At 33.6% G+C, this 21,514-nt stretch overlaps 1 protein-coding gene across 8 annotated transcripts in view; it reads left to right on the plus strand.

The window, feature by feature from the left end:
• CACNA2D1 (calcium voltage-gated channel auxiliary subunit alpha2delta 1) overlaps window positions 1–21,514 on the plus strand; it is a 494,429-nt gene that overhangs the window by 434,761 nt on the left and 38,154 nt on the right. For 2 of the 8 annotated variants that reach the window (XM_065939979.1, XM_065939982.1), the window contains 6 exons: window positions 2,823–2,894; window positions 4,301–4,372; window positions 7,202–7,263; window positions 13,410–13,486; window positions 14,760–14,780; window positions 15,437–15,497. In XM_065939979.1, coding sequence (XP_065796051.1) covers window positions 2,823–2,894; window positions 4,301–4,372; window positions 7,202–7,263; window positions 13,410–13,486; window positions 14,760–14,780; window positions 15,437–15,497 — 365 coding nt within the window. Of the gene's footprint in view, window positions 1–942; window positions 2,031–2,822; window positions 2,895–4,300; window positions 4,373–7,201; window positions 7,264–13,409; window positions 13,487–14,759; window positions 14,781–15,436; window positions 15,498–21,514 lie in introns of those variants that run through there. The other 6 variants (XM_065939980.1, XM_065939984.1, XM_065939983.1 and 3 more) reach the window with 5 other exon arrangements.

Below are 21,514 nucleotides of genomic sequence, written 5' to 3' on the forward strand. Positions count from 1 at the left end.
ATTTGGCCAGGAATGGGCCCTAGGCTCATGAATAGTTTTAAAGATTCCCAGGGAATTCTAAAGAACAGAGCCTTTGGATTAATAAAAACTTCAGTTCCCTTCTAGCTCTAAAATTCTGTGACAATCTGAATTTCATGTTGTTGTGTCAATCTTCGTATCTTTTATGGTTCCTCTACAGTTAAAATTTGTCTTTTCTTGATTTATTAAATTGTTTTATGTTACTCCTCTTGCATGTTTCCTTTTGTGTATTTCCTTAAATTATACTCATTGCAGTCATGTGCATTTTAGTGAATTTTTAGTTTTGCAATACTTTCAAATACTGCATGTAAATATTGTGATATAATTAAAAAAAAACCAACCTGGAAAATGGTTTGTTTTATTTTTGTTTTAAGGATCTTCAAATGGCAAACTAGCAACCACACAAGACTTCTAAATTTAGAAAATATTTTTTGAACTATGTAGTATTTTTAATAATGCTGTTAATTATTTCAATTTAAAATATTTAATAACATTACATTTTGCCTGTTACTTTAGTTCCATAAATAGTATTAATCATTATATTAGTTGATATTTAAATTTTTCAAGTGAGGATTGTTGGATATTTAAAACATACTTAAAAATATATAAAAAATGAAAGTATTGGGAATGCAGGGACTGGATTCAGTTCCCATGCTTCTCTTGGTACTTTTCAATATGAGTGTGCTTTTGAATTTTTCTGTCACTTTACCTGTGATGAGTCTTTAAAAAATGGTCAGCCAGATTGCCATATACAAATTACAAGTGATGCATTGACATTTTTCTTTTATGATTTCCTTTTCCTCTCTGTGTCTTTATATGTTGGATTGGGACATGATCTTCATATTGCCAATTCTTCCTGATAATGCCTCCTCCATGCATGCTGTTTGGGTCTGGTCATGCTATGCATTATCCATTGCATGTAAGATGATATTCTTATTTATGTTTATATTTTATCATTTTATTTTGACTTTGTTTTGCAGTGAGTTAAAATTGTCATATGCTGATAGGGTGTTTGTGTAAAGATAATTTATTTCATATGACTTTAAGTAAGAAATTTAGAATAACATTGTCAACTTTAGAGTCTCCTTTTGATAGAAATGTGCTCAATTTCATATTTTAAGCAAAGGACTAGAATTATTTTCAATGCTGATTTTTATTTTCTTCTTCTGAAACATGTTACTTTTAAAATTAGAGTATTTACTTCTGAACTAGTAAAATGCTGCCAAACCATAATCAGTATTTTAACCTGTTGAGCAATCCAATACTTATTTTCAATATTCTAGAACCTTCTGAATTTAGATATCAATTTCATAAGCAGTGAATTTTGTTTGTTTGTTTGTTTGTTTTTGTTTTTTTGAATTTTTTTTTAATAGAAGTGCCAGGCATAGTTTTTTTTCCCTTAAGAATTCCCATTCATCAAAACCTATAGGAGTTATATATTTTTCATTATTTAAATGGAATTACTCCCTAAAGGCATTTCTGTCATTGTTATAAAATGAATACATGCTATGTATATTGTGTTAATCAGCATTTGATATAAATATTTAATACATTTCATTTTTGGCATTGTCTTTGGTAGCCAGCAGTTGTAAAACAGTGTTTAAAATAATGATGATTCAAATGTATTTTGGAAGAGCCTGTAAGGCTGTAATTTTTTAAATTCCAGTGACCTTGCACTAATATGGCATGATTTGTGTTTATTACTTCTATTTAATTAGTTATAATATATTGATATTATCTAACTTAGTAAACATTAAAATCCAGTTTCTAAATTTTTAAAGTTGTAAAATTATAGACATGTATTATGATTTTATGTTCTAGCGAACTTTGAAATTCTACTATGACATGTTGCATTACTCGTGTTACGAGAGAATAGTATATATTTGTTTATCAAATATTTTAATGTCCTTACTTTATGATTAAGAAAATTTTTAAATGTCACGTGAGGTCAATTTACCAGGTTAACACTTTTGTTTGATATATGTGTATAAATAAATAATCTGCCTGTTTCATAGTGAATTGATTTCTTACTACACACTAGCAAGAAGTAGCAGTAGGACATGTTAAGCAGGAAAACATTATTAGTGAACCTACTGTTTATGTTTCGAGTTAGACTTCCATAACTGATCTTTATTAAAACCCTTATGACTTGATCATAAATTTTATCTTCAAAATTGATAAAATAATTATTATTTATAACGTTAATAATTACATTATTAAAATGTAAAATTTCTGGGATTTAAATACATGAATCAACTTGCATCTTTGCTTTATGCATTTTAAGATGGAAGAATAAATTTAGAAGTGTCTGTTTGTTAAGTAAATTCAAACATTTAAAAATATTTTCCCTCGTGTAATTTCTTATTTTTTATAGAATACAAATAATGTATATTACTTACATGTTGCCTTTGTTTTACTGCCAAATATATTATCCAAATGGCTATATTTTGCTCCTTTCACATCCTGATTAAAGAAAAAAATGCTGTAAGTGGATCTTCAGAAGTCATATTCCCACAGGATTTGTGATTATAAATGTCCCATCTAACACAGGACTCAAAATATAAGTATCTTCACTTGGTGATTAATCAGAATTTGCCACAATTAAGGCTCAAATTCCTAGCCTACTTATTATTACTTTAAAATATATATGAAAGAATCCGCATTTATACAATTATTTAGTCAGCTTTTTCATATATCTTAGGTAAGTAATTTTTATGGAATTAATTCTATATTTAAATATCCCTTGAATTATTCTCTATACAGCATTTTACAATGTCATATATGCTTAATTGTTCTCTGTGTAGAACCCCAAATCTCAGGAGCCAGTAACTTTGGATTTCCTTGATGCAGAATTAGAGAACGATATTAAAGTGGAGGTAAGTGCAGTTGGCCTGAGCAACACCCTCCCATCAGATGCTGGGATTCTTCCAGTCTACAGGATTTGTTTAGCAGTTTCATTGTTGGTTCTCTCTTTGGACTATATGCACAAAGATGACTGTTTTTTGTCTTTAAAAACTTCCAGATCCTAGGCTCTCTCATCTGAAAGATCATATGAAAAGGAATAAATATTTAAAGTGTGACCTTATTGTTTTCTTTCTTTCTCCTTCCACAGGCTAGGTTGTGTATTTCAATACAAATATAACTTGTAAATTTCAGTTAAAAAACATAGGGAGTTACATGTATTCCCCATCATGTAAATCCATGGCTGATTCATGTCAATGTATGACAAAAACCACTACAATATTGTAAAGTAATTAGCCTCCAACTAATAAAAATAAATGGGAAAAAAAAAAAACCAACATAGGGAGGAGGATGTTGCCATAGAATTGAAAGAAAATTTTCAGAGAATTTAACCACTCAATAAGCAACATGAGGAAAGAAGCTGCCATGTTTTTCTTAGTACTCTATTGTCAGAAAATTTCTATTTTATATCAAAACCAACATTGCATGCCACTTCCTCTGAGGGGACCTTCCATAATAATAAAGTGAAAAGTGAAAATGTTAGTCGCTCAGTTGTGTCCAACTCTTTGCAGCCCTATGGACTATAGCCCACCAGACTGCTCTGTCCATGGGATTCTCCAGGCAGGAATACTGGAGTGGGTTGCCATTTCCTTCTCCAGTGCATCTTCCCAACCCAAGGATTGGACCCAGGTCTCCTGCATTGCACGCAGCTTCTTTACCATCTGAGCTACCAGGGAAGCCCTCCATAATAATAAAGATAATTATTAATAATAACACTTATTGAGTATGTGATATGTGTCAGTCATGGCTTTTCAAGAGCTTCTGAAATAGGTACATTGATTTTGTTGTTATTACTACTATTATTATTATATCTGTTGTACTGATCATCTATTTGAGGTACAAGAGGTTACATAACTTATCTCCAGTTACTCAGCTATTAATAGTAGCAGAACCAGAATTTGAACCTGGTTCTCATACTCCAGAGCAGAGATATCTAAGATTCTTTCAAGTTGATTAACTCTGTCTCTTATCTATTCAAAGACTCTTGTATTTCTTTTACAGTTTGTCACACATTTGTAGTTGCTTTCCACATTTTACACATTTATTGACTCAGCGTAGAAAAATAAAATCTATGTATTATAATTACCTTAGACTGCGGCATAGTGCTGGGATATTTTAGGTAAACAGTGAATATCTGTTGTAAAGTGTTCTGTCAGGAGAACCTAAAATAACAATAATGCAGTAACTTTTAAAAGAATATTTCCACACTTGGTTGGTCTGTTGAGTGTCTGCATAAAGTAACTGTTTCAATTTCCCTTAGATTCGAAATAAAATGATAGATGGAGAAAGCGGAGAAAAAACATTCAGGACTCTGGTTAAATCTCAAGATGAGGTAAGAATTAAGCCAGATTTATTCTTAAATAAAATGTATATATTAATAATACCACTTGACATTAGTGGTCAGTCTGATCTAGTAAAGCAATATTTATTTATCAAACAGATGTTTCTAGGAAACAGATTTATTTAAAGCACTCTTTGCTGGAGGGATAATTTCAGTAAGATTTTTAAATCTGAAACTTTTATAAAATAATATTGCTATAGGTTTCTTAATGTATTCTTACATCGCAATAATATATTCTTGAAAATTACATTTTTTAAAATTTTATTGACGTCTAGTTGATTTACAGTATCATATGTTTCAAGTATATAGCATAGTGTTTCAGCTATACATACATATACATACACATATATTCTTTTTAGGTACTTTTCCTTTATAGGTTATTACATAATATTGAATATAGTTCCCTGCACTCTACAGTAGGTCCTTGTTGGTTTTCAAAAATTGTATTTTATGTCTCCATTTTTTCTATCACAATAAGAAATAGAACACACAGTATAATGTTCTGCCATGTTCTTTTAGGCCATTTCAGTCATACAATTTGAAGTTAGTACTTAATAGCTGTATGTTTTGTATGGTTTGTGCACGCAGATGTTTTAATTGTTGAGTTTCATATATTAATTTTTTTTGTTTCTTGTTTACTTGTTTCCGGCTTGATTTCTTTTACTATTTCTGCATGATTGCCCTGCATTTAAATCTGAAATTAAATTGAGAAAACATAGCTACCACCATAAAATCACTGGTACAACTATATAATGCTTGTGTTGTTTTATAATGACATTGGAAAATTCCTTGTGAATTGAAAGTGTGTCTATCCATTATCAGTCACATGGGGATATGTGTTTGTATATTTGAGTATTTGAAAAATACATAGAACTCACAAGCTTTTGAGCCTAGAAATTTAATTTAAGCTTTTATGTATAATTTATGTCTTTTCCTCATAATCTCATCCATTTTAAGTGTAAGAATGCTGCTGAGTTTGTTAAATCCATTTTAAGTGTAACAAATCTGAATCTGAATCAGCAGAATTTTTTCCCTAAGATGAAGCCAGGATCCAAACATAGTACTTCATTAGCACCTGCCCTTTCTCACTTTAATCAGGAGTCCCAATTACCAGAACACAAGGGGGTATACATCAGTGTCAGTCTTGAAATTTGAAATGTTTTGTTGAAATGTCAGCTCCGTTTACTTAGACTTTAGCCATGCTGTTTATATCCTCACTTTTCTGAGAAAAGAGGTAAATCATTCAACAATCCTGCCAACTTCTCTCTGTTGATCTGCCAAAAAAAACTCTTTGACCTGTACCTTCTTTTTTTCAACTTATAGATCAATTTTGTTTCTATTAAGTCACTTTTTTTATTTTTCTCCTCCAACTTACTGAAAATTCTTTTATTTGACCAATATCCTCCCGTAGACTTTTCATGTTAATAACCTTGAAGAAAGTGGTGTCTTGTGTTTTTATTTCTCTAATCTGATACTATTTTTTATCTTCTTTTTTTGTAACTTGTGGAACAATACTAGTTTGCCCTGGTTTTTTAGGAGTAGTAGTAAATATGTAAACATTTTTGTTTTAATTCTTTTAGGAATTTTATGAGTCTAGAAACTTCCCGTGCACTTCCTGTCCTATCTCCCCCATCTTCCACACACATAAATAAACCCATGGGGATATTTGATGTATAAAACAACATTGTGTAGTTGTTATAAAATGAACTTGGAATCATGTATTTTCCTTCATCCTGCTAGTTAAAGTCATCTTGAAGATTCATTTTCCAGATCAGTAAATTGTGGAAAAGAATAGTATTTCATTTAATCCAGTGGGTTGATTAACTGAGACAAGGATTGTAACATGTTTTGTATATTGCCTAATATCAAGTAATAACGTCATTGAATATTATTGTTCTACTAAGGATGATGACACTGGAGATAACTGAAAATATTAAAAGATGCATATGTATCATCACTAAATCTAATGGAAGAAGGAATGATAATTTCTTAACTACCCTTCAATAGCTACATAAGAAAGATTCAATATCTATGAAGTCATTTAGCTCTTTCTTCCTTTCCCTGGTGGATATAGTTGTTTTTCTAACCTTCAGTAATATTAAGTAATTAGTATCTGAGATAAATACTGTGATAATAGCTTAATAAGAACTGCTACTGCTAATCCTGCTCTTTAGTCACTCATTTGTGTATAACTCTTTGCAAACTTATGGACTGTAGTCTGCCAGGCTCCTCTGTCCACAGGATTCTCCAGGCAAGAATACTGGAGTGGATGGTTATTTCCTTCTCTAGGGGATCTTCCTGAACCAGGGATGGAACCTATGTCTCCTACTTGGCAGGCAGATGTTTACCACTGAGCCACATGGGAAGCCCTTAATCAGAAGAGTAATATGCTCATCATACATTTGGATGTAGACATTGCATTAAATTCCTGATATTACCAATTTATCTTAAACATACTCTACTATGGAAATACCTGAGTGTTATGTAGTATTTCAGTCATGTTTCATTATTAAAATTTGTTTTTTAAGAAATGTTTTTAAAGTTTTGATGTTAATAATTTGGCATAAATTACTAATTTTAAATTAAGATTTTCCACTTAAATGTCCTTAAAATTTATCTTGTGGGTACTTTTTTCCCCTAAAATTTTGCTTTTCACACACACATAACAAAATAAATAATTGTAGAGTGGAATAGATCAGACATTTTTGAAGAAGAGTATTGAATCACCACTGAATTTATAAATAGAGCCTAATGTTCTGCTGTTCTTATCAATTAACATAGGATAAAAAGTGATCATAATCAAGTCCAACTCTTTTTTAGAGATATATTGACAAAGGAAACAGGACATATACATGGACTCCTGTCAATGGCACAGATTACAGGTAATTAACCATATTTATATGTGTGCTTATAAAAAAATACTCAGTGTCTTTCACCTGTTTTTATTTTCTGTTTTTCCAGTGGATGAATATTGTTTTTATATATTCTCAAACTGTTCTCAATGTAATTAAAATAGAAATATTATCCTTTCCAAAGTTAAAATGCATTAAAGTTATACATTATTATTTTCAAAATGGGTAAGATGGGGAAAAGCTAGAAATATAAAATTTAGAAATGAAAATTTGTATGATATGCATATATTTGTTATTTTGTATATTTATGTTAGTAAAAGTTGACAAAATCCCCTTATTTTGTGGTCGTGACCTCCACTGACTTCCTCATTTAAATTGTTATGTAGTTTACTTAAATTTAGGTTGCAGATTAACTTAAAACTTCTCATATCATCATATAATCTGATATAAAATGCTCAACTGATGTAATTTAACCCCATGAGTAGAAATTCTGTAATATACTGATTCTTCCAGTTGACTGGACTTTGAAAAACTGGACAGACTAATACCTTAACATTTCTTGGAAATTTTTCATTCTTCAACACTTGCTGAGCATTTGTTTGCTTACTCTAACTTTAAAGTCACCTCTTTCCCTGTGGTCCTGCTTCCTACAGCCTCATAATACTGAAGCTGATCCAATTTATGTCCTTCTTATCCATTCTTTCTTCCTCCTCCTTCACATCCCCACCTTTGGATCTCATGTCACCAGACAATACCGCCTGCCATTCCTCCTTTAAATAGTCATCCCCTTCTCATTTCAGGGATTTTGATTCCTGGGCTGGTTGCCACCCTCTCCTCCATTCACGTGGATCACTGTTTCTCAAACTATTTGGGACATACCCACAGTTATATAAAACAAAAATTTACTAAAATAAACACTAAAAGATGAAAAATCAAGTGGACAACAATTTTTATTGGATTTCATAGACATAAAATTAGTCTGTCAGATTACTATAAAAATTTCTAAATGCTTATTCTCATTTTCTACACGTGACTAATCATGACCTGGTAATGGGTGGTTTGCAAATGGGCCAGGTTCCCTGGACATACTTTAAATACCACTGGCATAGATGATTTTTCTAGTGCCTGGACTCTTGGTTTTTCTGTCTCCTCCTCTCTGATGATTTTGTCAATCCCGTCTTAGCTACCTGCTTCAAAGTCATGTCCTGCAACTCTAACATTCAGACTGCAAGTCCTTCATAGTCTTAATTTGAGATTTTTTTTTTAATCCAACTGTCAGATGACTACATTTTAGCTTTCCATCCCCTGCTTCTGATAGCCCAACTGCAGCAATCCTTTGACTCAGTTGAGACCTGAAATTTATCAACTCCTGAGACCTTTCATTGCCCTTGCCTTCCTCATGTGCGTGTACCCGTTATTTCAGCATAAATTCTTTGGATCCTATTACGTTCACTCTCTTATATTAATGCCGTCAACTCGTACTCAAGTATGGCAAAGAGTAGTTTGACCCATTTCAATCCTAGTCAAATTATTAGTTGTTTTTCTAACCAGTACCACACAGCATCTGCACAGCTACAGATGGGAAAAATAAAATTTCCTTGACTGATCATGTCTAAAACCTCTAAACCTCAAGTAGACTCAGGGGTGCCTACTGATCTCAATAGTCCAATAAGTTTAGGAGGCTTCTAGATGACTTTTGATAGCTTCACTCTTTAAACCCATCTCTTTCCCATCCATTTTCTCTGTTGATCTGAAACTCTATTTTGCTCAGTGAAATAGGAAGCAATCAAAAGAGACTTTCTACCACCATAGAACATAACTACTTGCATCTATTTCTCCATCTCCTATCTCTATTTCTTTTCACAACACAAGGGTCATATTTCACAAGAGTCATAGTATTAATACTTGAGTTATATTGTTTCATTTCTCTACCCACAATACTCCAATAATTTGCTGTCTTAATATCTATAAAATCTAAGGTTTGCTACAGCTATTAGAAGCCTTACATCATCTGACTTCATTTACCATCAGTTCTCTGAAGTTGTCGTCTCAGATTCTTTCCTCAACCACCTTCATCTCCATCCTCTTTGCTCCTCCTCATAAATCTAGAACCACTCTGCCTCAGGACCTTTGCACCTGAACTTATTTCCCTCTAGGATGTAAAGTGCCTCATCATTTCACATTATGTATGTGTATGTATACTTGCACACATATATATATGAAGCATATATAAAGAAATTTATTTCTGTTTATTGTTTGTCTCCCCCTCACTATTAAGTTCTAAGAAAGCAACATTCTAAGACTGTTAAATTCTGAGATTCTAAGATTGTTGCCTGCTTCATTTACTTTTGAATCCTCAGATTATAAGACAGAGGAACACAGTAGACATTCTATATATCTTTAGACAGTTAAGTATTAGATTTCAACTTGTTTCTTTCTGTCAAATTCAAGTAATAGTGTCCAAACTTCCATTGAAATATTCAAATATGAAGGATTCTTTGATTACATATTAATGTATGATTACTATGTAGCCTAATTAATAGGCTGTGGTAGACTCAACCATTCATTTCTTAATAAAACCAAACTATATTCCTCCTGCCTCTGCCTCAGAGCATACACCTAACTTTGCCGGAGAATCTAGAGTACTGGGATTCTCTTAAAGCTATAACATTATCACAGGAGACCATTGCCTTTTGTGTTGCTAGGATGGCATGCAGACTCAATCTAGAAGAGGAGCCCATGGATAGTGATGTCATGATACACCACTACATGCCACTATTTCTCCATTGTTTTAGTTTTTCACATAATTTTGAATCTACTGAAAAATACCAGTATGACTGTTTTACTTGTATGTATCTCTTGATTCCTCTCATTGCTATTAGGCATTTCTTTATACATATACCATCTTTATGTATCAGTATATACATAGGTCATTTTTTTCCTTTCTGTTCCATGGTTATTGCCAGCTTGATTTTTTGGATAAATTTGACAAAGGGTGTGATACCCAAGAGGAAATCTGGGAGTCCTGTCTCTTTAGAGATGACTTCATGATAGGAATGTGCTCTTTGCCTCTCTTGGTTAGACAAATAAATTCCAAGTTAGAAAAATGGTTTCTTTTTGACCCTGACAGTGAGTCATTCTGATGGTTGGTCCTACTGCAGTCATAATTACACTCTGGGGGAATTATAAATTATTATCCTTAAATGTTTTTAATAATCTCACAAATGTCTCTGATATTCCTCCCCTTCCCCTCCTACCCCCAGTCGTAACTCAGGTAACCAGATTAATGTTCTTTTCTTCAGTTTTGAGTATTTCTCTCCTTGTTCACAGAACTTTAGTCTCTTCCCATTTTCATTCGAGTTCAGACTTAACAAGCTTGAAATTCACATCATGCACCTCTTGCCTAACCTTTCTGCCCTGTCATTTCCCCAAGTATCCTCCCCACAGTAACCACTATTCTCTGAGAAACTTCAACTTCATCATCTTTGAATGTTTTCTTCACACATTCCCTTCACAAATCTATAACTTTGGGATAGATTAAATTTATTTTCATTGTAAGTACTCCCTTGAATCTCTGTACAAAGAAATTCACAAATAACAAAGCAGAACAGAACATTACATCTGAGTTGAAAAAAATGGAAGTGTTTTTATGTAATGTATGAGATATCAAATTTTACTTAGTAATTTCTGTCTCCTTAAGCTTTGATATAACTTGATATAACATATTTTGAAGCATAGAAATTATTTCAATAGAATGTTTTCTTTTTAATGAAGAGTGATTTTATGGTGATATAAACGATGGAATAGAAAAGTGTGTTATATTCCATTTAACTAAGTTAACCATGTTTACGGGAGTTGCAAAAATATTGCCTGGGCTGTACCATCCATCTGGTGGCCACTGCCTTTATTAGATTTTAATCCCTTGGAGAAAATAAAGCAGCCTCAGTCTATTGGCTTTATATAGAGAAAGACAACAAAGACGGCATATGGCAGCATCATTGACTTGGAATGTTGATTAAAGATCTTATCTGCTATAGGTTGAAAAAATAACTATTGCTTCAAGACAAAATATCTTGTGTATAACTATATGTTTCTATAAAATAAACTATAGATATTATTAATAATAGCAACCTGAGATTTGCAGGCCAATAAAATGTATATTTGATATGTCAATTTTAAAATTTCTGTTGTGTCCCTCATGGGTTTCCACACTGATTTTTATGGTACATGAGCTGTAACCCGGGCTTGCAGTGTGACACTGTAGCAGCCACATGATATATTGTTATCAGTTTTAATTTGAAGTTTCTCTTAGTAATAAATGCTGATGGGGCATTAAAATGTCCTTATTTCCCTTGAGAGGAATTTGTGGGAGACAGTCTTCAAATGCTCGCTAATTCTGTGCTACATTTTATAAATGGCAAGTGAATCATGAAAGGTCATCTTACTTTCAGACTAATTGCATTGGTTTTTTTTTTTTTTTTAATTTTAATCTCTTCTTCTACTTTAAAGGAAGTTACCTTTAAAATGAATGTAGAGATTTTCATTAGATTGACATAACATTTTGTTTCTCTGACCTTTACCCATAAGGGAAGTCTATGAATTACTTAATGATGGAGAAAGATTTGGGAATTGGAGGTAACAAGCATCTAATTATTTTGCTATCTTGACTGCATAATTAAGTTGTAGCAAATGAGCCCTTGCTTTTTTCCTCTTCATGGAATGAATTTTTAACATATATTCATAAGAAGAAAAACCTGGAATTTTATATTTTGTCCTGTTGAATATTGTTCATTAGAAATACATAATGGGATTACAGTTTGGGCATCTGTATTCAGAACCTGGGGAACATGAGGCTTGAGTGATGTAAAAGATGATCTTCTACAAATACTTAGGAATCTCAGAAGCCTAGAAATGGACACATTTTTCTGCGTATTGCTAAATTGGGTGTTCAATTGTAAAAATGAATCTGAACAACTCATTTGGTCACTTTAATCAAGCATCACTTTTTTAAAATTTTTAAAAGTATAGTTTAATTGGGAATCTTAAGAGATTACCTTATTTTTGGCATTAGTTTCCTTCTGTACTCAAAGGATAGCAAAGGTCATTTGCAACTGTAAGTATGGATAAGAAATAATTATGTTCTGCACATGTGTATCAGCCATTGTGAGAGTAGAAGAATTGCATGTATGCAATTGTTACGGGAAACTGCATAATATTCTGATTTTTTTCTTTTAACAATTCTTGTGTGTATGTTCATTAATTGACATCTTCAAAATTAGTAGTTACCTGCCTGTCTGTTTTTTAATTTGTAAAGTCATATTAAGACAAGGTTGGATGACAAGCTTGACAGTCTTTGTGTCTAAAATGTTCTAAATCTTGCTAAAGATTTGCACTGGAGATTTCCTTCAATGTGTACATCTACCATAAGACTAGAGTACCCCCGTGGCTCTTGTAAATTATAAAAATCATGATGTTTCTCCTATTGTATCTAATAACAATCTATCAAATGATATGGGATATCCACAATTAATGAACTTGAAATAAATACAGTTACACTGTTGGGTAAGAACCAAAGGGATGAGCAGAGGAATCCGAATTTCCCCTTCAAAAGACACGGGGGAAATTGCAGAGAGATGAGTTCTATAATAGTAGGTATTTAACCCTTCAAAAGAAAATATTTCAAATGACTTTATGCATTGTATAATACTAATAATACTTCTTACATTTGTTATTGTTAATAGTGTACATTTGCTAGCAAGCACTGTTACATTATGTATAATTCATTAGGGAGGGTATAACCAATGTGCATGATGCAATTACTTTGCCTAAACATATCCCTACTATTCTATTTTTTTTCACAAAGTATTTTAATATACTTTTATGGAAATATAATACCCATGACATTTTCTTCAGCTAATTTGTGGGCACCCTTAGTAGCTAATTTTCCCTGTGTCTGTTCTGATTCCCTACAATGTAGAGTACTGGATAACTCTGGATGGCAAGACAAACTAAGTACTTTATTTGCTGAAAGCATTTTCCTGTCAAAGTAATGTCTTTTCCTTCCCATGAGGAAGATCTTTGGAATTCCCATGAACTTGATGTGTCTTTTTTTTTTTGTTTAAGTTATGTTTCATTTTTGTTTGTTTGTGTTTATGCTTCTCTTGTTTCTATTGCAGTTTGGCCTTGGTATTACCAACCTACAGTTTTTACTATATAAAAGCCAAAATAGAAGAGACAATAACTCAGGCCAGATGTAAGTACTGTGAAAGTGACTTCAGGGTCTATTTGTTATCTCCTAGTACCAGAGGTTTAAATACGTCTAGACTTTTGAATACCCAAGGCTTATACCTTTTAGTAGGTGTTATTACCAAATCAACAGCAATGATTCTAACCCATTCCAAACATGCAAGGAACAAGAAATATTCTACATGGATAGAATATGAGCAGGTACTCCAGTCTCACTGGCAGTCCCCCCCACTCCCCCCTGCCTCGCTTTGTGCTCACAGAATCATTGCAGTGCTGTGTCCTCTGTTGCTGTTGTTTTAAGGGTCTGCTAACTGGCGCAAACTGTTTCACATAGTCTCTACTCATGGCACTCTGCTAGTAAAGTTTCTTCTTTTTTTTTCTTTTTTTTCTTGTTTTTGCATTCAGCAAAAATGATAAGCTCCACATCTGCGACATTGTTTGAATAAATTGCACTGGTCTTTGGCTTTGCTTTAGCGATTAACTCCCTTCTAATTATCCAAATTAATGTCTTCAGTAACCTAAATGGATTAGCTTTTTTTTAAATATCATTTGGAATGTGGAGTAGTTATTAACAGCAGTGCATATTTCAAGTCATTATTAATCTTTGTTTTGGGTGACTAGATTTAGCAAGGTAAAATGACCATCATATCCTTTACATATCACTCAATTATTCCTCACCACCAAACTTTTTCCTATGATATAAAGTAAAATATATATATGTATATATATATATATGTATATACTTTTTATATCTGACCTTACATGAACTACCAATTTCTTTTGTTTCTATATCAGTTCTTTTTTTGCTCTCCGCAGTCCTAGTTCTCATTGTAAATTGTGGTAATTTAGACATTTATATTTCTACTTTCACTTGATAGATATGATGGTCTTTTAACAACCACTGCCTTTGCATGAGCTAGTTCTTCACTTGATAAATGAGGGGATGACTAGTGGGTCTTTGATGATTGGTAAATGCTTCTGTGTATAGGCTAGCATCATTGGGATTGCACTTGAATTAGCCACTTTGCAAAATAGACCCTTGAAATAACCACAGTACAGAGGGGGTGCTCTAGTAATAATTGACAGGACATACTTTCCGGTCTTCAAAAATAAGTGTCTTTTTTTTCCAGAACTACAGCTGTACATAAATAAACCTTTGATCTATGCACAATATTTTTATTCAAGAAAGTCATTGAATAAAATATTGTTTGTGACCCCCTTTGCTTTACCCTCTTTTTTTTTTTGTTTCCCTGCTTTCTCTTTCTGATGGATTTTCACAGCCAAAAAGGGCAGAATGAAGGGCAAGTATTTTCTTGTTGCTCAATTTCTTTTTCTTTAGTACACTTGACATTTCCACTGATATTTCCATTCCTATTGGATATTATCCTCTGTGCTTCTCATTTGCTAGATTTTCCTTCATGATCACTCAGACCTTACTAGCAGAAAAGGGGGAAAGAACACGCTTGTGTTTTCATATATAACCTGTTTTACTTTCTGGTTTTTTCCTAAACTTAGATACTTGTGTGTTTATCCTTCCACTTACTAATTCATACTAATATGAAGAATGGCATTAATTCACTAGGGCATTAATGGGTTTATTGAAATCATTTTATTATAATATTGTTAAAATATTTATGTTGATATTTTAAATTAATACCTCTGGTGTAACACTGACCTAAGTCATTTTTTAAAGGATATCTTGGTTACGGTAGGGTGAGTTAGTAAATGGGAAAATTATAGACCTAGCATTGTCTTTGATATAATCGTTGTAAACCATGTTATGAAATTAAAATTGATTTTATTACTGTCAAGTATTGGGGAATCTTTTTGTGTGTTTCAATTTAGGATGAAAGTCTATGTTTTTCCTTATTAGGTTATCTTTCTAATGCCTTATTGACATGACATCTCATCATGCATATTCCGATTGTTATCTAACCCTATAATATTATGTTTTCAGATTCAGAAACTCTGAAACCAGATAATTTTGAAGAATCTGGCTATACGTTCATAGCACCAAGGTAGGTTTTGTTTTCTTTTGTTTTCTTTTTTAAGGCTCATTGTGGATGTACAGACCTTCAAGAATAGGTCAGAGTTGGGGATCAAGACTGCTCTGGGTTATGCCATGTCAAATTATGGAACCAAAGGAAACAATAAGTTTAAACTGAAGGAGGATTCTGTTCATTCATTCATTCACCCATTCAGGTACCTAGCAGCTGCATTGTGCTAAACAGTATGCCGACTTGGGGATCCAGTGGTGACTAGGACAGATGGAGGTTCTGTTTTTGTTGGAGCCAACAGTGTATTCAACAAAAATGAAGAGTTGAGTATTTGCATTTGTGACTGTGTACACACATACAGCTCTGCATACATATACACATACAGATAGATATGTACAGATATATACATGTATGTGTGTGTATACACACAAGAATGTGTATATCTCAGAACATGACTAACCTCATTATTGATTTAACACAAATTTTGGGAAAATATATTTGAATATAGTGAGATTTTCTGACATAATTTTTAACATGAGCATTCTTTTTCCTCCTACACAATTTTACTTCTTTTTCATACAATCCCCCTTTCCCTGTCTCTATACACCTTCATCTCTACCTCTATTTTCATATAATTATTTGGGACTACATTCATGAATCCAAGATTATCCTTTATTTCTCTTTCCTTCCTTAGTTTTCGATTCCCAGGGTCTAGCAGACACATGTAATAGTACACATCAACATAATTTCTATTACCCTAGGCTAAATTATTGAATAAAATACATTCAGAAGCTTGTAGTATTCACTTCTCTCATTTTCCCCTTCTTAAAGAAATTCCTTTCAGAAGGTTCCTAAAAATTGGTCTCAGTTAATTCTTTCTCATTTTATTTCTACATAAGCATATCTGAATTTTCTCTTCTGGAAAATAAGTAATATATACATATATATATGCACACACATGTATATCTTTTTCAGAAATCTGTGCTAACAAAGCGTATTCCTGCTTTGTGACTGACTGCCCTGGAGCAGCTTTCTTGCTTGGATTTCCTTCAGTGTGAACACTGCTAATCCCATCTCTTGTGACACTTGCCACCTCTTGCTTGTTGACACACTTTTCCAATTTCCTCCCTCCCTCCCCAGCTGCATGCTCAGTCCTTCTCGTGCACCTTACTCACTTGAGCTGCTGGCCTCGTCCCTCTTATCTTCGTATTGTGCATCAACAGATACACCACAGGCTCTCAAGTATTCTATGCTTTGGTTTGAGCTGACAGCTCCCAAGTCTCCAGGATGGTCATATCATCCAGAAACACAATAGACATAATATGTGGTTTATTGACCTTATTTTAAAGATCAAACAGTATACCTATTTCTAGACTTCATGTATACCCTACCTATTTCAATATGAGACATTCATGTTTGTGGAACCTGATAGGAATCTCTCTTCAAGGTGCTTCAAATTCATTATCTCCTGAACATTTGTCTTCTTTGGAGGAGCTCTTCTTTCCATGTTGCCTCAGTAACAAAAATACTGTCCTCCCTAAATGCCAATCTTGAAAGCTGATCGATATAAAGAAAGGGAGCACAGATGTCTAACTTCTGGTCAATCAATAAGTCTTGCCAAGCAGGATTTATCTTATGAGTATCCAGTATGTCTGTCAGACTTTGCTGCTTTTGTTCAGGCCAGTGTCTTCTCTCACCTCAGCTAGTAAGGTTGCCTCCTAATTGAATCTCCCTGCCTCTAGTCTGTCTCCCTTACTTCCCATTTCTGTCTCCTTTTTGAGGCTAGAGGGAGTTTCTAAACTCTCAATAAAGTTTTGGTTCTCATCTGCTAAATACTAGCCAGTGGCTTAGCACTGTCCTCATGATGATCTGCTCCGCACAGGATGGCTTTCAAACGTTCTGTCCCCAGATACCAGTTTACCGGTATGGTACCCTATGCTCCCACTCGGGCTGACAAACTGGCCTTCAGACTGGCTGCCTGTTTTGACACATGAAATTTTACTGGAACATAGCCATGGCCATTTGTTGAGGTACTGCCTCTGGTTGTGACCTGGACCTTTTCAGCCCACAGAACGTGAATCATTCACTTTTCTACCCTTTAAGAAGCAGTCTACCAACCTCTGCTTTAAAGTCCAGACACACTAAACTTTTCATAGTTCCTAAATGCATTTTGTCCTCCTTACGTTAATCTTCTATTCTGGATCGAACACACCCACCACCAGTCCTTTCCAGACTCCAACTTCACAGCTCCTCCACCTGGGAATTTCTTTCCTGTCCTCTCTGGATTAGACATCCTTGCTGACTGCCTCACAGAGTCCTATATTTACTCTACTGGAGCACTGGCCACATTTCATTTTACTTAGTTTCCCCAACCGAGACATGATGGCATCTGTTTGGCTTACCATTCAATATTCAATATCACATCTGCTGCCTGGCACACAGTAGTGGCTTCGTAAAGATTTGGTGACTGGAGAATCTATAAATATATGAAAAGTATTTTTAAAATCATGTTAATAATACATGCAATCTTATAAGCAATTTTTTGCTACAAGTAACTTTGAACAACTGCTAAAACTAGTTGGAGATGGAAAGCAGAATCTTACTATATAGCACAGAGATGAAATGGCAGTGAGATACGAGTGTGCTCTGTTGATGAGACTCTCCCTCAATCTCAGATCTGTGATTTTCTCTGGGTAGCTTCTTGACTCATTCCTCTTAATTTTTAAATAGCAGACCATGCAAATTGACTTTTTCAACTTCACCCTTAAACAAGGTAGGAAGCATGGTAAATGTCCAAGTACTCCCAGAGAGGATGAATATACCTCCCAATCCCACTTTGTAGGCAATGGATTTTGTTTAGTTCAGCAAAGATTAGCATATGGACCATTACTTCAGCCTTAGGTATGTTCAGCATCATGGCTCGAAGAGTAGAATTTGCCTGTATATTTAGGGAAAGAGTAAATACCAGAAAAAGAAAGACACATTGTAACTTGTAGGATAAATCAATGAGTGTCTCCCTCAGTTAACATATTAAGCCTTTTACATGCTATGATTACATTTACCCCTCAGAAGAATATAATAAATTAGTACTATTATCCTATTTCACAGATTAAGAAACAGTTTTAGAGGTGGTAAATAATATGGGATTTGAATTCATTTCCTTGCTACTCTAAGGTATAAATATATACACTGAATATGTAAATACTTAGGGAATTTCAAAAAGAACATCCAGTACAGCTGAGCAAATATTTTTGTAGGAAACATTTCCTGGGAAAGTGGGCATTGAATGTATATTCAAAGATTTGTGGAAAATAAACTGATAAAAATAAAAGAAAAAAAATGGTGAGGAAAGACAGACATTTACGTTACCCAGGATATCAGGCATATGTTTTTGTCACTGTTATTAATGGGGAACAGTGAAGCAAATTAGAACAACACTATCAGAGTCTGTTTCCCAGATATTCATTGTCATGGCTGTTATATTCATTGTCATGGCTGTTACTCAGATTTCCTGCATCTTAGTTTCTTTACTAGCAAAATAGTGCTAACAATTATACCTGTCTATATATAGTTTTTATAAGCTTTAAATGAGATAATACCACATGTAATATACACTTGTAAGTATATTACTTAAGTAATATATACTTAATATAGTTCTTGGTAAGAGATGAGCTCTAAATAAATATTAGTTATTATTTATGTTTCTAGTAGAGGTAGGAGGAGGAGGGAGTGCTATTTAACAAAGAATGTTAAAAGGCAGATATTTTAAAATAAAGGCAAAAACTTGCAAATTTTAGAGGTAGACCATTTCTGTTAATTCCTAAATAATTATTCTATTTGATCCTGATTAGTACTCAGTTTTAACATTTCCTTCCATCTTAAGACTACTGGAAAGGAAAGCATTGAGAATACAGATGCATGTAGCATTATTCCTCCCTTTATGAGAATTACCGTCAGAGGGATAAAGCATGAATTAATTTTTCTATCTTTCTGGGATAATCAGAAATAAGAAAGCACTTCAAAGATATGTTGGAATGAGAAAGAAAGAAAAGTATGTGATCCCCAGTAGTTCAAGACTAATTTGTGATGTGTGACCTATGTAAGTGAAATAGAATGAGAACAAGCAGTATTTTAGAAATAATTTGGCAAACTTCTAATACCAAAGATCTTTTAGTTTCAAAGTAATTTAAGTTACAAATTTCATTTGGTCAGAAACACAAAGTGAGCAAATGAGATTATATAGCTTTCAGATCCTGAAGGTATTTTTAGGAAATGGAAATGGGTCAAAACCCATCCAGAGGTTTCTCCATCTTGCTACTTAACCTTTTTTTAGAAGGAAAAAAAAAAAAATCCTCAGGAAAATAATGATCCAAAGCGAGTAAACGCGGTCTCTTATAGAAAAACAGAGCATCATAGAATGTTTACCAGCAAGTTTTCCAGCGCATCCTAAGGGGAAGTCAGCAATTGTGGTAACCACAGTATGTTTCCTGTCACAGACTTGCCTGGGGTGGTTTCTCTAGAACAAGAAGTGGTGATTGTCTTCAATTTTCAAGCTCCCAGCCATGTGCTAAACAGTCATTAGGCTAACAGGCAACTGACGTTGCTGCTGTCTACTTAGCCACACATTCACACCTCGGATATTTAAGTCAGGCTATTGCTGCTTATTGCCTACTGCATGGTGGGTGACTTTCTATTGTCCAGGATCATTCTTTTTACTGGACAACTCATTCTTCTGACCCAGTCAACACTTTGTTTTCTCACATTTCTGGTTTTTTTTCCTACTTCTGCGCCTATCTTAATTCAGCATCTCTCCTTAATAACAGCTCCAACACTTTCACTGCTTTGCCTTTAGAATACATCAACAAGTCAATATCTTGAGACTAGTTCAAAATTGGGTATAACCCAGCCAGTGGGGATAAAAACAAAAGCAAAACATTATGACATTGTCTAAATTAATTGCTCAGAACAGCCTTCTGTTGATAGAGGTCCAACCTGCTTTTGGTTTGAAACTTTGTGGGTATAAAAGCTCATGAAGTAAAAGTTTAAAGCACATTGTATATTGTGTTAAAACACTAATTTGGGATCCGAAGACGCTTCAACTCTGGGCTTGACCATTTGCCAGTTAGGCGCCTTTGGATAAATCTTTACATCTTTGAATCTCAGTTTCGTCACCATTAAAGTACTAATCTCCTGGTAAAGTTATTTTTAGAATTAAATGAGCAAAGATAATGTTAGAAATGCCTTTTAAATAATATGGAACTTTAAATGATTTTATTGATAATTATTTAGTATTTCTACAGTATTTTACTTAATCCTTCTACAATCTTGCCATCAGCTTCTATTTCTGTGATGCTACTTCAATATATTGGCCTTTTGACTTGCAGGCTAGTGTTATTTTCCAAAAAGCATAGCATTGTGGGAAGAAGTCGATTTTAGCTCTGTCAAAAACTGAGTATTAATTATGAAAACTTTTTAAACCTTGCCTCCAAACTAAAATTTTCATTGAGCCAAGAAGTTATGACATTCTATTGCTCTCTGCTCCCTGAGGCTTTGTGTTTTAGATCATGGGCTTGCATCTGAAAATTTTTACTTTTTAATTGCGTTTTTGTCTTGAATATTTGATTGTTTGGTCTGTTAGTTGTATTAACCTAGTTATTATGATTGCAGTCTTCTTATATTTATGGGACCTTACATTTATTCTGAATTTTCAAAGCTCTTGGGACAACAGTTTTCAGAGTATGAAAACTTTGAAAAGTTTGAAAGGTATGAAAAGCCCTATGGTTTCCAAGTACTCTCTCCAAGAATTCACAAGGACAAAGCTGTTTTCCTAACAGTGTTAAATGGCATTTGTCTTTTTCATCATGTTGATATCTGCAGTGCTGTGGCAGTACAAAAGCAACGGTGAGCTGTTGCCACATTGGGAGTCAAGGCAGCTGGACCAAAGCGTACTGGTAGTCACTTAGTCTTCAATGCAAGACACTCACACTGGGGAAAAAGCCAGTGTCACTCTAAAATATCCTTGAGCATGTATCTTTTAA

Source organism: Muntiacus reevesi, chromosome 6, assembly GCF_963930625.1.
Source record: "Muntiacus reevesi chromosome 6, mMunRee1.1, whole genome shotgun sequence".
Lineage (NCBI taxonomy): Eukaryota > Metazoa > Chordata > Mammalia > Artiodactyla > Cervidae > Muntiacus > Muntiacus reevesi.